The 14,046-nt window shown below is 39.0% G+C and overlaps 2 protein-coding genes across 3 annotated transcripts in view; one reads left to right on the top strand and one right to left on the bottom strand.

Moving 5' to 3' along the window:
* The window catches only part of LOC141432897 (phosphofurin acidic cluster sorting protein 1-like), a 161,655-nt gene that overhangs the window by 94,235 nt on the left and 53,374 nt on the right, over positions 1 to 14,046 (top strand). The gene's annotated exons all lie outside the window — the stretch shown is intronic.
* On the bottom strand, positions 2,218 to 13,838 carry LOC141432382 (NADH-quinone oxidoreductase subunit B 2-like). 2 transcript variants are annotated; one of them, XM_074093922.1, is made up of 5 exons: positions 13,698 to 13,838; positions 13,212 to 13,431; positions 6,166 to 6,293; positions 3,862 to 4,087; positions 2,218 to 2,337 (listed from the first exon to the last, which is right to left on the bottom strand). In XM_074093922.1, exons 1-5 carry the CDS (start codon positions 13,739 to 13,741, stop codon positions 2,221 to 2,223), a joined length of 735 nt encoding a protein of 244 aa, XP_073950023.1. In that variant the 5' UTR covers positions 13,742 to 13,838; the 3' UTR covers positions 2,218 to 2,220. The 2 variants fall into 2 exon arrangements, with proteins under 2 accessions (XP_073950023.1, XP_073950024.1); XM_074093923.1 differs by having other exon boundaries at positions 2,223 to 2,318.

The raw sequence follows: 14,046 nt of genomic DNA, 5'->3' as shown, positions 1-14,046 counted from the left end.
ATTTTCTTATAGAAAAAAATCTAATTGAGTAAAAAAGATATGTACTCTGGAAGGTTGCGAGTTTGTGAGTGCCACGCCGTTAGAATGTTCTTTGAGGATTGAGGATAGTAGAAATCACGCAATATGTAGAGACCACTGAATGCTCTGTTGCTCGTCTATGTGGCATTTTGTAACGGCGATTTGATTGATGTCTTAAGTGACATGAATGTGTAAGGCATAAAACATACTTATCTAGTAATTACAATGTGTAATTCAAATTATGTTTGTATCTTACTTTCTTCGTAAAGAAAATTTAGAAACACTATTATAGCTGCTGAAGTAAGGCAATTCCACGAATTCATGATATCAAATCATGAATCTTCTTTATAGAGATAAAGCGGGTCCGAATACTGAATCAGTCGAGATTAATCCAATGGAAAATGGGCTTAACGTCCATGTAATTAAACTAAAAGGCTCTGCGGAATTCCGGACATTAAGCGAATTTCGGCCCTTGGTTTTAATTACTATACCGAACTATAAATCGTAATATTACTGACTTCAAAATCTTCAAAGCTAAGTGTTCTTTACTTTAAGCCAGGTTATCTGGCATCAAACAATGTTTGGTGTTAATTTTTATAAATTTACCTAAATCTTTTAATTTTCTTTTTAATCTGGTAAAAGTATAATACTTATATATATTTTTTGTTTATTCGACTGGATGGCAAACGAGCAAGTGGGTCTCCTAATGGTAAGAGATCACCACCGCCCATAAACATCTGCAACACCAGGGGTATTGCAGATGCGTTGCCAACCTAGAGGCCTAAGATGGGATACCTCAAGTGCCAGTAATTTCACCGGCTGTCTTACTCTCCACGCCGAAACACAACAGTGCAAGCACTGCTGCTTCACGGCAGGATTACCGAGCAAGATGGTGGTAGCAATCCGGGCGGACCTTGCACAAGGTCCTACCACCTGCCCCTGCACCTGCTTTCAGTTGCCGTATCGAAAAGCGAAAATTGCGTAGGTATTTCGCGAAGTGACTATGTATTTATTTTAATACAATGTTACCTACTATATTTTCATTTACTACATTAGTCTGCGAAGTATTATTATTCGTTTGTCATGCGCCCTCGGGAATAACAATTTTTTCCGGGATAAAAGTTATCTTATTTTATTAATCCTATTATTTATTCTCGCCTTCTAATATTATAATGTAGGCACAAGTTCATGATAATCGATTGAGTAGTTAAGCGATGAAAGCGGCACAAGCAAAGAAACTCGCTGTCACTGTCACATTTATAATATTAGTAAGGATGCAAAGTGCTGTAAAATTTGATAATGCCGTATGTTTGGACTTTTAGATCACAAATTGCCGTATATTACGATTAATCGATCGATTATTGATCAATCGCTACTATACTCGCTGGACGTTCGGTTCCATTCAATGGTAGAAAAAACTTGACCATGTAGGTTGAAAATGTCTTCATGTTAATTATAAACAAATATTATCCCAACGACCACAAATGGCCGTTTACACGCATTATAAAATCCCATTGATTTTAGTGTTTATTGCGTCATACAGATTGACAGAGCCACGTGTAAATATTCATAATATATGCTTGTAAAAGTGAAACTCGTTGGGTCGCTTAATTGTTTGATTCGTTATCCAACCGGGACTTTCTATATGAAGTGAGAAAACAAACATTAAGATTAGCTCCGAGCTGAAATTTCTGTTTCTTTTTATAACATCGCAACTTCGACAATTTTATCTTTTATCTTGAGTTTTCAATTAAATGACCTGAGCAATACATAGGTTAACACGTATAGTGTGTCAATAGGCCTTTGTTTTTAAAAGCTTGAGACCTAGTTCTTTTTTGGGGTTGGTTCCCCAAATTTTTGAAATTGTTGTTCGAATTCACACGATCAACCACTGTCTTAATATTTTCTATTTGCTCCCCAAAAGTGACGCATTTTAAACGCACGTGCTCCTTCAAGCTTAATCAGCTCGATTGATTCGGAACAGATAGAAAGACACAAGATTGCTTGTAAGCACATATACCTAAATATACTGAGCGGCAAAAAATCTGGCCCTCAATTGTATGCAGAGTCGGTAATTTTGTATGAAGGGTGGGCCAAATTTTGTGCCGCTCGCTGAGTATATAAGGCTTCCCTTTTCCCTTGCGTCGCGTAGTCGGGTAAACATAATAAAAGAGTTTCTATCTCACATAATACGTTTATTCCTTAGTGGCGGTACCATGCCTGGACAACCCTCATCCGTTTTACTTTCTTCTGTAGCTGCAGCATCCCATACAGCAGCGCCTCAGCTGTCGGTGGGCAGCCTGGTACGTAGATGTCCACCTGAAATGGTTTCATCATCATCAAGCATCTAACCTAACAGAATAGGTTAACTAAGGAACTTTACCTGTACATAGCATCCATGGATTTGATGGAATGCGACGACACCGTTTCTCAAATTACGGAGACGATACGTATCTGCAGTGACGTGCCGTAAGCGTCACGATTTTATCGCATGCCCTCTGCAACGCTGGTCCAAATACGCTGACGGTGCGGAATCGCTGTGACGTACCGTAAACTTCACGACTTTACCACATGCTCTCCACAGAGTCGTGATGTTTACGGCGCGTCATTGGTATTCCGCACTGCCGGCGTATTTTGAGCAGCGGTGTGGTCCCACCTTTAACTGTTTATTATGCTTCTTTGAAATGTAGCGTATCTAACCTATTAGGACGCTGGATTACATCCGTCTAGAACGCGCTTAAAAAGTTTGTCTATCTTAGCAACGCACGCAACGATCGCATTCAAAATGTATAAAGTTATTATAACGCATGACCAATATTTATTATCCTAGACTGCGTAAATATAATTTCATGAAAGTGTGTAACAAAGAAAAACGTAATAAACATCCAATTTCAATATTACTTTATTCGTTATTTGATAGTCAAAGAAAGATTTTGATTTGTTTGAACGCTCGCTCTCTTATCTATCTCTTAATATTTTCGTGTAATTGGATGGATATTGGAGAAGTAAGGTAACGATCCAATGAAGGGAATAAATGATGGCATCATTTTCAACAAAATGCGTTGTTCCTTAGCCATTTTTAATGTTTTTGGGGGCTTTTTGTATCGATACAAACGCGATACGCACGCGAGTTGTATCGCTGCGCTGAACACAATTGAATTTCTTCGTAGGTGTGCGTTTAATTTCGCACATACTTAAAATTCTAGAAACTCAATGAGGTGCGAGCCGGAGCTCGAGACCTCGACCATTGGTTTTAGAGACCACATAACTAGGCTACCAGGACTTCATCATCATCATCAGCCGGAAGACGTCCACTGCTGGTTAAAGCCCCCCCCCCCCCCTAGAACGCCACAATGAACGACAACTCGCTACTTGCATCTACCGGTTTCCCGCAACTCTCATGATGTCTTCAGTCCAGCTGCCAACGCTTCGTCTTCCGGTTCGTGGTCGCCACTCGAGGACTTTTCTCCCCCAACGGTTATTTGTTCTTCGAGCGATATGGCCTGCCCATTGCTACTTCAATTTGCATATTTTTCCAACTATGTAAATGACTTTAGTTCTTCGACGAATTTCCGTATTCGCAATCGCGCAAAGAAACTCCAAGCATAGCTCTCTCCATAGCTCGTTGCGTGACTCTGAGCCTCTCTAAGAGGCCAATAGTCAAGGACCACGTCTCAGCGCCATAAGTCATCACTGGCAAAACACACTGGTCGAAGACTAGTCTTCAGGCACTGCGGAATATTGGACGAGAAGACATCACGAAGTTTCCCGAACGCTGCCCATCCAAGTTACCAGGACTTATTGAATGGTTAATGGCGCCAAAACAGTAGAAAAATAACTTACAGGTATAATCCTGTCGCATCCCCGCACAGTGGCGTAAGTGTAGTGGTAATAACCGCCGCCGTTGGCGCAGCTGCCCATGGATACAACCCAGCGCGGTTCCGGCATCATATCGTATGTCTTGCGCAGGATCGGCGCCATCTTGTTGGTGACGGTACCCGCCACTATGATCACGTCCGTTTGACGCGGCGTCCCGCGGAACACCATGCCGAAACGGTCCATGTCGTAGCTGAGGGGGATGTACACAAAATTAAGTTTTTTAACGCCATTTGATCTCTACCATCTGGAGACCCACTTGCTCGTTTGCCATCCAGTCGAATAAAAAAAAAACATTTTATTTCATTTATGATTCTTCTCGTATACCTAATACAATTATCCACTTCTCGGTACTAACTGCATAGAAAAGTGGAAACTTAGTAAATGCTTACTTGCCTTACAGTAGTGTTACTAGCACCAATATCTGACACAACATAGCGTGCAAAATATCTAATACGAGTCTGCTTCTAAGGCCGGTAGGACGTGTCAGATATTTTTGCTTGCTGCACTGTGTATATTAATGCAGGGGACTGTACCTGCTCTCGTGGTATTGTTATTCTAGCTTTATCTCGCACACATACCGCTTACATAGCCACTGCTAATCCTCTATACTTAAACACCGAAATACGAGTCCTTCTAGTTCCTATGGCGGAATTTACCGCAGATGTAGAAGCGTTAATCTTTTATTAGAACTGGCAAATACGCTTCAGTAGTTCCCAAACAATAATTAATTTTCATTAAACTCTCTCCAAGTTGTTTAATTTTACTTAGATAACTTTGTCTGATGTTAATTTCTGCCTTGAAAATTATCTATTTTAATTTTAGCACTTAGAAAATGGCGTTTGATCTGGTTTAATAAATACGAGTAAGTTGCTGCTACAAGTATGACATCCAAGCATTTACAAGTACAACCATGTAATTCGTATTAAAAAAAACAATAGGGCACTTGAAACCAAATAACCTAGCGCTAAAGTAAGCTGTGCTTGTGTTATGGGTACTAGGCAACGGATAAAAATACTTAAATATACAGATACATACTTAAATATATATTTAAACACCCAAGACTCGAAAACAAACATTCTTATTTTTCATACTGTCCCGACTCGACTGGGGGATTCGAATCCGGGCCCTCAAGCTTCATAGTTAGGTTCTCTAACAACTGGGGTACTTGATCGTCTATTGCTATTTTTCAAGAAGCACTTCAAGAAATTACCATCGATTACCTCACTATTAACGTTAAAATTAACCCCTTCACCTACAGCTAAGAGGGTAGTTTAATTATTCAACAAGTAAACAAGCCAAACGATGCCGTGGCGATAACCGAGGCGCGCTCCTATTACAAGATTATGATCCTGGTGTATCCGTTTCACTTTATTTGCCTCATAATAATGCTGATCTCTAGTACTGGTAATAAGGATGCGTTGGTCTTTACTAGTGATCACATTCTCACTCCATTCATAATGGTATCTATCGAGTTGACAGTTGCTAATATTCTTGGTGTATGTTTTTTAACAAAGATATTAATTATCAGATTTGTGATTATAAACACAAAGATGTTTTGATTTGTATTTAATTCAAAACACGGGGTATTTCAGCAGATCATTTCAAAACGGAGTTATGCCATGCCTTTGACGCGGTTCACGCGGTACACTGAATATCGACAAATGCGTGCAAAATTTGACAATTGAAATAAAAAAAATTTACAATCTAGGGCTCTTCAAGGCTAAATGAATAAGCTGTTACTGAACCAGTGAGATACACCTTTGGCCTCATCTGCACTTATAATAACATCAGGTGAAATAGGGGTCAACCGCGGTCAGTTTTTATGTAAAAAAAAACCTGGAATAATTAACTGGTGTGTTCAGTGACTGTACACACCGGTAAATGATTACAGGACTTTTTTATTGCAATTGCCAAATTTTATTTACTTCGACCTTTAACCACATTACAGTGAACGTGGTCACGAGTAGACTCAACTCCACGCTACGCCACTCCTACTCGTGACCACGGCCACTGTAATATGGTCGAAACGTCGAGGTAAATATAAATCGTGTGTTAAGCTGTGATAAGTCCCGTTTGTGGTGTTTTAATTAAAATAATATTGACGGAAAATCGCTTATGGATTTTTAAATTCAATTTCATACACGTCAACACGTCGCTAAAACTTAATTTACTTGATTTGGCTTTATACGTGCATCTGTATTTTAAGCAACAAGCCCCAACCTCTCCTATGTCTCTCTTTATGCTGGGTACTTGGAGGTAATCACGTACCGAGGCCCCGCATAGTGCATCATCTCCAGAGCGCAGCAAGCTAGGCCGAAGGTTAGGGGCCAGACTGAACCCTTTCGCCCCCAGTTGAGGATGTCGTCTGCGCGGGCAACCACCCACTCCATTCTTGACTGGAACCAAACAAATGGGCTATTTAGGCACCATTGTGGTGTTTCCATAAAGATAAATAAAAGGAAGAAAATAAGTCTAGTGGTCTAGAACTCTGTTAAGTAGCTAATTTAAAGTTCAATAGTCGGGACCCATTAAGTACTAAGACTATTTGAGCGTCACGATTTAAATGGGTCCCGACTGTTGAACTTTAAATTAGCTACTTAACAGAGTTCTAGACCACTAGACTTATTTTCTTCCTTTTAGTTTTGGCAGTCGGGTTTTTTGATTTCTTTAATTTAATGTTTTATTTTACACTTTTTTGATATTTATATGAAAACGGTAGATTAAAAGTATTATAACCCATATATATTTAGAATGGGCTTTGGGCTAGTTATTAGCTTTCATTTGATAGCCATATTGTTACAATACAAAATATTTTTTTCGCAGACGCCATATTGAAATATAATATAGACTGTGTCACTCCGACAGTTATGACGAATCCAATGATACCTCATATGTTAAAAACCGTTTACCAATTTAGACTGCAGCGAGGACCAAAGAAATGGACGTACATACCCACATACATACATACATACATACATACATACTTACATACATACTTACGTACATAGGTACATACTTACATAAATACGCTCGAAAAACCTTCTCTTGCTCCTTCGGGCAGTCGGGTAATGAATGTGTTGCCGGTAGGGAGAATACTCATTCGTGGTAGCACATATTTAAACTAATGAACAATACACAAAACGGGTTTCAACATAACTATGCCCCATTTCATAGACATCATCCACTTGTGACCAGACCATGACAATTTGAAATACATTACTGATTTGAGGAGATCCGTGTTAAACTGGGCTTCATGTTGGCTACGAAGGTTAGGCCGTCTGTCATTTTTATAAATGGAATTAGGACCAGAAATAATTATGTCCAGTTCATCACTAATTGTACGTATTATTACGTTCATGCGGGTAATGTACTTTTTTGAAATAATATAAATCATATCTCCTTCAGTGTCAATAGTACCGCAGGAGAATGACAAGTTTATGTAGTTCATTGTTATTATTCAAATTTGTATAGTTCATTGAAAGATTCATTTTTTGTAATTGCATATAAGCAGATATTTTTTTTACCAAAATTCGGATTATTTTGATCGGTAAAACTTAGTTTGCGGATAACCAAAACTCCCATTAACAATGCTAACACCCCACACTTCAGTCTACTCGTGACCACGGCAACTGTAACGTTGCCGAAACGTCGAGGTAAATATTACTTGTATAATAATAGCGTGATAAGTCCCGTTTGTGGTATTTTGACTATGAATGCTAACTCGATTGCAATTGCAATTCTGGCTCGACAAGACACTGTTAATTGGGCCAATCAACTTTTTTACCGACACTAATCTGTCCGCGACATTTTTCAAACAATTGCAGATGTTTGTAACTAAACATGTTTTTTTCTGTAATTTAATAGATGGTGTACATGAATACATGCCATCCTACGTAAGTTCAACCTATTAAACCGTGAAATATCTTGTTGGAAGTACGATTTTTTGGTAACGCCAGAGACAATTTTGGTAACGCAGGAGACGCCCAAAGTGTCGGTAAAATAGTTGACTGGCCCAATTATTGTATCCCTCAATATTATTTACATATCTAAAACTACTACGGCTAAGTCTACTAATTTCAACTACAAATACTCTGATATCATCATATTATAGCATACTAAATATCACACAACATCAAGATGCATTAGACATGAAACCCTTGACAGATTTAATATTCCTCCCACATTAATTATCAGGTGCGCATCAAACGGCTATTAACAAAAACTTAACACTTGATAATCAATACGAACGTAAACTGAATCGTACGCGCCGCGAAGCCGCGATCTATATTTAAATACGTCGTATCGTAAAGCCCATTCAGAGTCAATAGCAGGCGCTATACTACGAAGTGCAAAATTCGAACTTCTTATCGTGCAGTCCCGCTGACGCTAATATTATTTAATACGAGAGTGAGAGAGACGGTACCATACGAACTTCGATTATCGAATTTCATAGTAGCCCGGCATGTCATGGACCGGCAATGGGCAGCGAGGAAGCGTTCATTCGAATACTAAAACGACTGAGTCACCGTGCAAACATCCAACTAAAACAACTACGATGCTGATTAAACAGAGACGCAGCTATACCAATCCCATAAGGCCTTCTCTCCCTGACTAAATAATCAGGTTTGATCCCGAGGTTACACAGTATAAGAAAGAACGTATAAACAAAAGTACCTACGTGGTGTAAGACGCATGCCAGACTCTAAAGTCGATCGTAAAAGTCTATGCGGAAGTTTGGAATACCGCAGTGTTATTTGATACAGATTAAAGGAGTTTATATATTCCCATGCTCGCATTTTTAATGTGCCATAGTCAGTACAGAACAATTTATATTTTGTTCTATCCTGATGTTTGCACTCTTTAAGCAGCCTATAAAAACTAGATAGTCTTAATGTAATACTTACAGTATAATCGTCTATCTATGCGAAGACATTAGAAATTCCAACAAAGGCATAGCTAACAGCAGTGACGCCAGGTATGACATTCGCCTGGCGAGAGCTCTATTTGTGGCCCAGACAAGCGTGCACTAAAATTGCCTTACACTGTTCACCTCTTTTTTCCCGCACTATTTGGTTGAACTTCAAATAAGTTGATTCATTTTGTATATAGATAATCAATTAAGTTTTCCCAATTAAACCTCATATCTCTTCTCTCCTATACCTGTCTGAGGGTTCTTATCGGCGGCAGCTGGACATTAATCTGACCCTTTTTGGGTATCACCAGCTGTTGAAAGGAAGCGTTGATTATACAATGTTAATTGGTTTGTTTACACCACCTGTCCACTTGTAGTGTGTAGAATATTTTCAATGACACTGTAAGTCTTTACACAAGTACTTGTTTTAGTTGTAATAAGCATTGTAAACAGAATAATAACGAGGTTATTGGAACTTGTATAATCTATTTTAAGTTTATTAAAAGTATGTAAAAAAAGTTAAAAGTATATTCACTCCGAGATTACGTCAAGGAGTACAATTTGACGTACCTATTCTCTCAATAAAAAATGCAGTACCTAGGTACTGACCCGATTAAGTATGTATTATAATATAAGCACAAAAAAATTGCAAATCTCCAAAGATATCAACTTCAAGTAGTGACATCTATCGACCTATTTATTAGTCGTAATTAGCTGAGCAATCCCGCGGGTGCCGTAGCCACGACACGTGCATTTAAATATCCAGACCAGCCATTTCTTCGGCCTAACTTTCCTCGATAGAACAACGCAAAAAAGGCCTTTTCACCTCAGTTGGTATTACAGTCGTGACAATATTTCTTTGCAAGAAACTTTCCCCTAGTATACCGTATTTTGTTGAGATAACGCTGTTCTCGGTAATTGGATCCCGCTGCGCCAAAACCTATTCGGAATTCGTTATTTGCGGCTCAGCTTGCCTTGGTATATTTCTTTTTAGGATGATAATGAAGTAAATAAGACGCTTGTAGTTTTTTCAAGGGCTGAACTCCGGATTCTAGGGGTTTTGTTTTGCGCGCTACTGTTTTGTGGGTTTTCAAAAGGCACTCGTAATGAAGTTTGTGGTTTAGGAATGCTTTTAGATGACCATCAAAGGCTTCTTTTAATTGAGTTAATTTGACTTTACACCGTGTACAGCTTTATAGGCTGAAGGAGTTTTAAAACTGCTGAAAGATAAACTTATAATGAGCAAAAGTTTGTAAAGGGTATCTTTTTTGCGTCCTTAACTTTTTTATCTTAATTTGAAAGGATGAAATAGTAGATTGTTGCACCAAGCAGAAAGTTATTTATTAGTGCACCGAGTGCCGATTTGGAGCCCGAGCGTTAGCGAAGGCTTTAAAAAGCACGAGGGCAGTGCAGTATAAATTACTTAATGCGAGGTGCTGGTGCTGCTTATCTTTCAACTATTACAGGAATAGTACACGAAAAAAAAAACTCATGCTAAACAATTAATAGGAAAGAAATGTCACTAGCACTCGATGATTCCATTTTTGTAAGTTTACATTCGCACTCTCAAAAAATGACCACGGAAAATTCACAAGGTTCCCGCCAATTTGTTTTTTTTTTTAATTTCTTACTTTTTTAGGTTGGCCAACCAAACACACAAAGTTTTTTTAAATAATACGGCTACTTACTGTTTTTGGTAGGATTGGTAGCAACAATTTTTTGTACGCAATCTCAAATTTCATAAAACCGTTAGGTTGACCAACCTAACACTAGACTTTTTTTACACTTTGCAGGCTAATTTTATATCAAAAATACTTATTTATGATGAAATTAAAAGCATAGTCGAGAGGAAACAAATATTAATTAAAGAAAAACCCGACTACAAAAACTCCTAGTTAACTTCTTCAGATGCACCACGGGTAAGAAAGGCTTCTCAGGCGGTAACCCCTATCCTCCGATCTTACTTATTTTTGATGGAATTTTTATGCCCTATGCCTATGTAACTATTACAATGAGGACAAATCAAGCCATGTGAAGCATGCTAAAGACCGGATACATACTCCAAAACAAAAACCCCCCTTTCTGGCAGGCAGCAATCGGATAATAACAGTGCGAAAAAGGTGATGTACATTGCGGGACGGGCGGAGTACATTATGGGATTACGGAAAAAGGTACAGTATCTTACAGTATTAACACGTCGAGTTGGTCTTTCTCAAAAGTCTTGTATAATATAATATGGTTGGCGTTAAATAAAACGCTGTTTGTCGTGAAAACTGTGAAAATACAAACTGAAACATGGATGAACAGAAAAAACCCAGAAAGAGAGACCAGCGCTGGGAATCGAACCCAGGTCCTTAGCATTCCATGCCGCGTGCCATACCCCTACGCCACCACTGGACAGGAGTCTAGACACAAATTTCTCCCATGCACCACACATTTCAGCCTGCTTTTTTCTTAGTCACTTAAGCAGCGATACTAGCGACATCTACAGGTTGTAATTTTATGGACCGTTCAAATTTTGTATAAGTACTTGCTCAGACCATCAATCTGAACAACTTTCATTATGGGAGCAACTCTGAAATCACGAAAAAAAATCAGCTGTTTCATACATTTTGGTCAAGCAGGTAACAAACCTTTGTATGAAACAGCTGTTTTGTTACTTTTACGGTCATCCCGTGAAACACTGTGACCGAATACTCTATCCGCTCAATGTGTTGATACTGTATTTTATTAACATTATTGTTCTCATCAATACCACTCAATACCTCGTTCTTACCTAGAGCCGCGTCGGCGAATTCCGGATCAATATGTTCGCGGTCCCGCTTAATCCTGTAATTACTTTCCCCTTGTCACGGATTATTGGATGAATTCCCTAAGCAATTAATCCCCCTGGATTTTTTCTTGTTCATGGCTCGCCAGGAAAAATCCACTTTGATTTTGTTTTTATTAACTCGCTTTGTTTTATTTACCGCGACCGTAACGCCAGAAAGAAATCAAATTGAAATGTTCTCTTAATTAATTTGTTTGATTGGGGAATTTTAAGAGGGGGGGGGACAATTTTCTTATAGAATTGGTGCAAATTAACGCTGCTACAGATAGACAAATAGTGAAAGTGATTTCATTTCTAGCCAAGTCAATAGTTGCGTTTTGAAGGTCTTGAGTGTGGGTCGTGAGTGTGGCCCGTATGTAACTGGAATAATGGATGTTACGGTGTATTGGAATTGTAATACAATACCTATATAGTACATTGTGTGTGTTTTAATGGCGGTAAATAAGGAATCACGAACGAGTCGAAGACTTGAGGGCTTTAATGAGTCGATGTTCGTATTAAATGATATTTTAAGGGATAACTCACGTCTTAAACCGTAGCCCCTCTTCTCAGGAACTGAGAAAACTTCATTTTACTGTGAAATGGTTCCATGGTGGCTCATGAATTAAAGTCCTTGACCCAACATTTGCTAAGAAAATAATTATGAAAATATTTGTATAAAGGTACCATCCTGGTACGTTATTCGTTAAAATTCGTTTCTTCGACTGCAGCTGCGAAGTCATTTGATGTTGCATTGTTATGTCTCGTTTGGAAACTGCAGCTCAATCCCTCGCATGTGGCAGAGGGCCTGTCTGTACCCAGCACTAGGAGGTGATACTAAGTTTCTGTTGCATTTTAATTCTTACCTAAATATTTCATTCATTCCATTGCTTCTCCTTTTATATTTAAGTATATAAACATTATTTCTCGCGATGGAATTGCTGCGTAAAAGCCCCAACATTCTAGTTACAGTAATTCAGCTTTGCTGCTGAATCCGGCGTTTTCTCATGAACACATCTCTCTTTTCTCCGAATATTTTATTGCGGCAAAGATTACTAATGGCACGGAGGGCGCGCCATGAGCTGAGCAGAGCAGTTGACTGACAGTGAAGCAGTCAAAGCCGGAATAAAAGAGTTGGAAAAGTGAAAAGCTTACATTCGTTTACATGTTTTTCACCCGCGGCAGCAGCTCAAGATTCATCAAGGGGGTCACAGTCAGAAGTTTTCCGTAAATTCCTATTTTTTTTGAGAAAAACTGAGTGAGCACGTTTGGGGCGGGAGTCGTTTCCCGCATAGTAGACTAAATACTAGGAGTAGAACCTAAAATCATGTTTACTTCTCGCTCGTTTGAAGGCTATGTAATCTACAATTTATTACCAGTACGATAGGATTCGAAATCGAGTTATCATCATCAGCCCTAGGACGTCCTCTTAAGTAGCTTAGGTCGGAAGCAGCCAGCGTCCACCGTAAACCCGCGGCTTTAACCAAGTCATCCGTCCATCTCGAAACCGAGTCGAAATCGAGTAACAACACAAAAATAAAACATCATCAATTTTATTAGCCAAATCCAATCACGATATTCAATTTTCATTACCTGCCCAGGCGCATGGAAGGGCGAATACTTTCTCTCTTTGCCCTTTTCGAACATCCTCGCCCCGTGGATTGGCACGGGCGGGGCTTTCTTGGTGCTAGCATTCCTCGAAGGCACAAAAGACTTTGCCTCACTGAGGTTTCTCGTGTTGCTCCGGTGAGGTTCCTCTCCTCCCGCGCTCTCTCCCGGCAAAGCGAGGTTCTTCAAACTCCGCAGTTGATTTCTGAAATAAAAAGACGCGCATTTCATTTTTTTTCCCCTCCATTTATCTTACGCAGACTTTTATTACGAAAACTGATCAACATTTTTAATAAGTTGGCCCCGTTCTTTGTTAAAGAAAGTCGATTGTTATCCATGCAGACACGAGCACAAAAGATCCTTTGTACGAGAGAAAGTATTCACGAATTTTACCCGAATGTTTCGAGTTACGTAAACAAACGTAAAGATACAATCTTTTTGAATTTAACGCTAATAAGCTAATAACACTACCTTATCCATACGTCTCTCAGCGCGTATCCAGTTGCTCGTATCATTATCTGCACTATTTTTCAATGAGAAAATAAATAAAACGTTAAATTTACACGGAAACCGCCCACTACAGCTGACAGGCTGTCAACAGGCGACCGTCATTCCGTGCGGAATTCGAAATGACATTATTCCAAACATTTCTCGTCGATGAAGTTTCGATTGGTGTTTAGGAATGCTTGAATATTTTTACGTGTCACAGCAGAGTGGTTTGTAGCTGTATTTATTTATAGAAGTCAATAAATCGGCAAAAGCGGTCATTGCTACCATCGTATTTTTTAAAGTCTAATGGCTTTGTTACAAAATGAGAATG

This window comes from Choristoneura fumiferana, chromosome 11, assembly GCF_025370935.1.
Source record: "Choristoneura fumiferana chromosome 11, NRCan_CFum_1, whole genome shotgun sequence".
Lineage (NCBI taxonomy): Eukaryota > Metazoa > Arthropoda > Insecta > Lepidoptera > Tortricidae > Choristoneura > Choristoneura fumiferana.
This window is presented reverse-complemented; position numbering and strand designations above follow the sequence as displayed.

Bases quoted from the DNA above. Each gene is read 5' to 3' on its own strand.
- LOC141432382 (XM_074093922.1), bottom strand. From the start codon at position 13,741: ATGATACGAGCAACTGGATACGCGCTGAGAGACGTATGGATAAG. The intron at 13,432-13,697 runs GTAGTGTTATTA...TTTTTATTTCAG, and splicing joins CTGAGAGACGTATGGATAAG to AAATCAACTGCGGAGTTTGA. The intron at 6,294-13,211 runs GTAATGAAAATT...GTTTGGTTCCAG, and splicing joins CCTTCCATGCGCCTGGGCAG to TCAAGAATGGAGTGGGTGGT.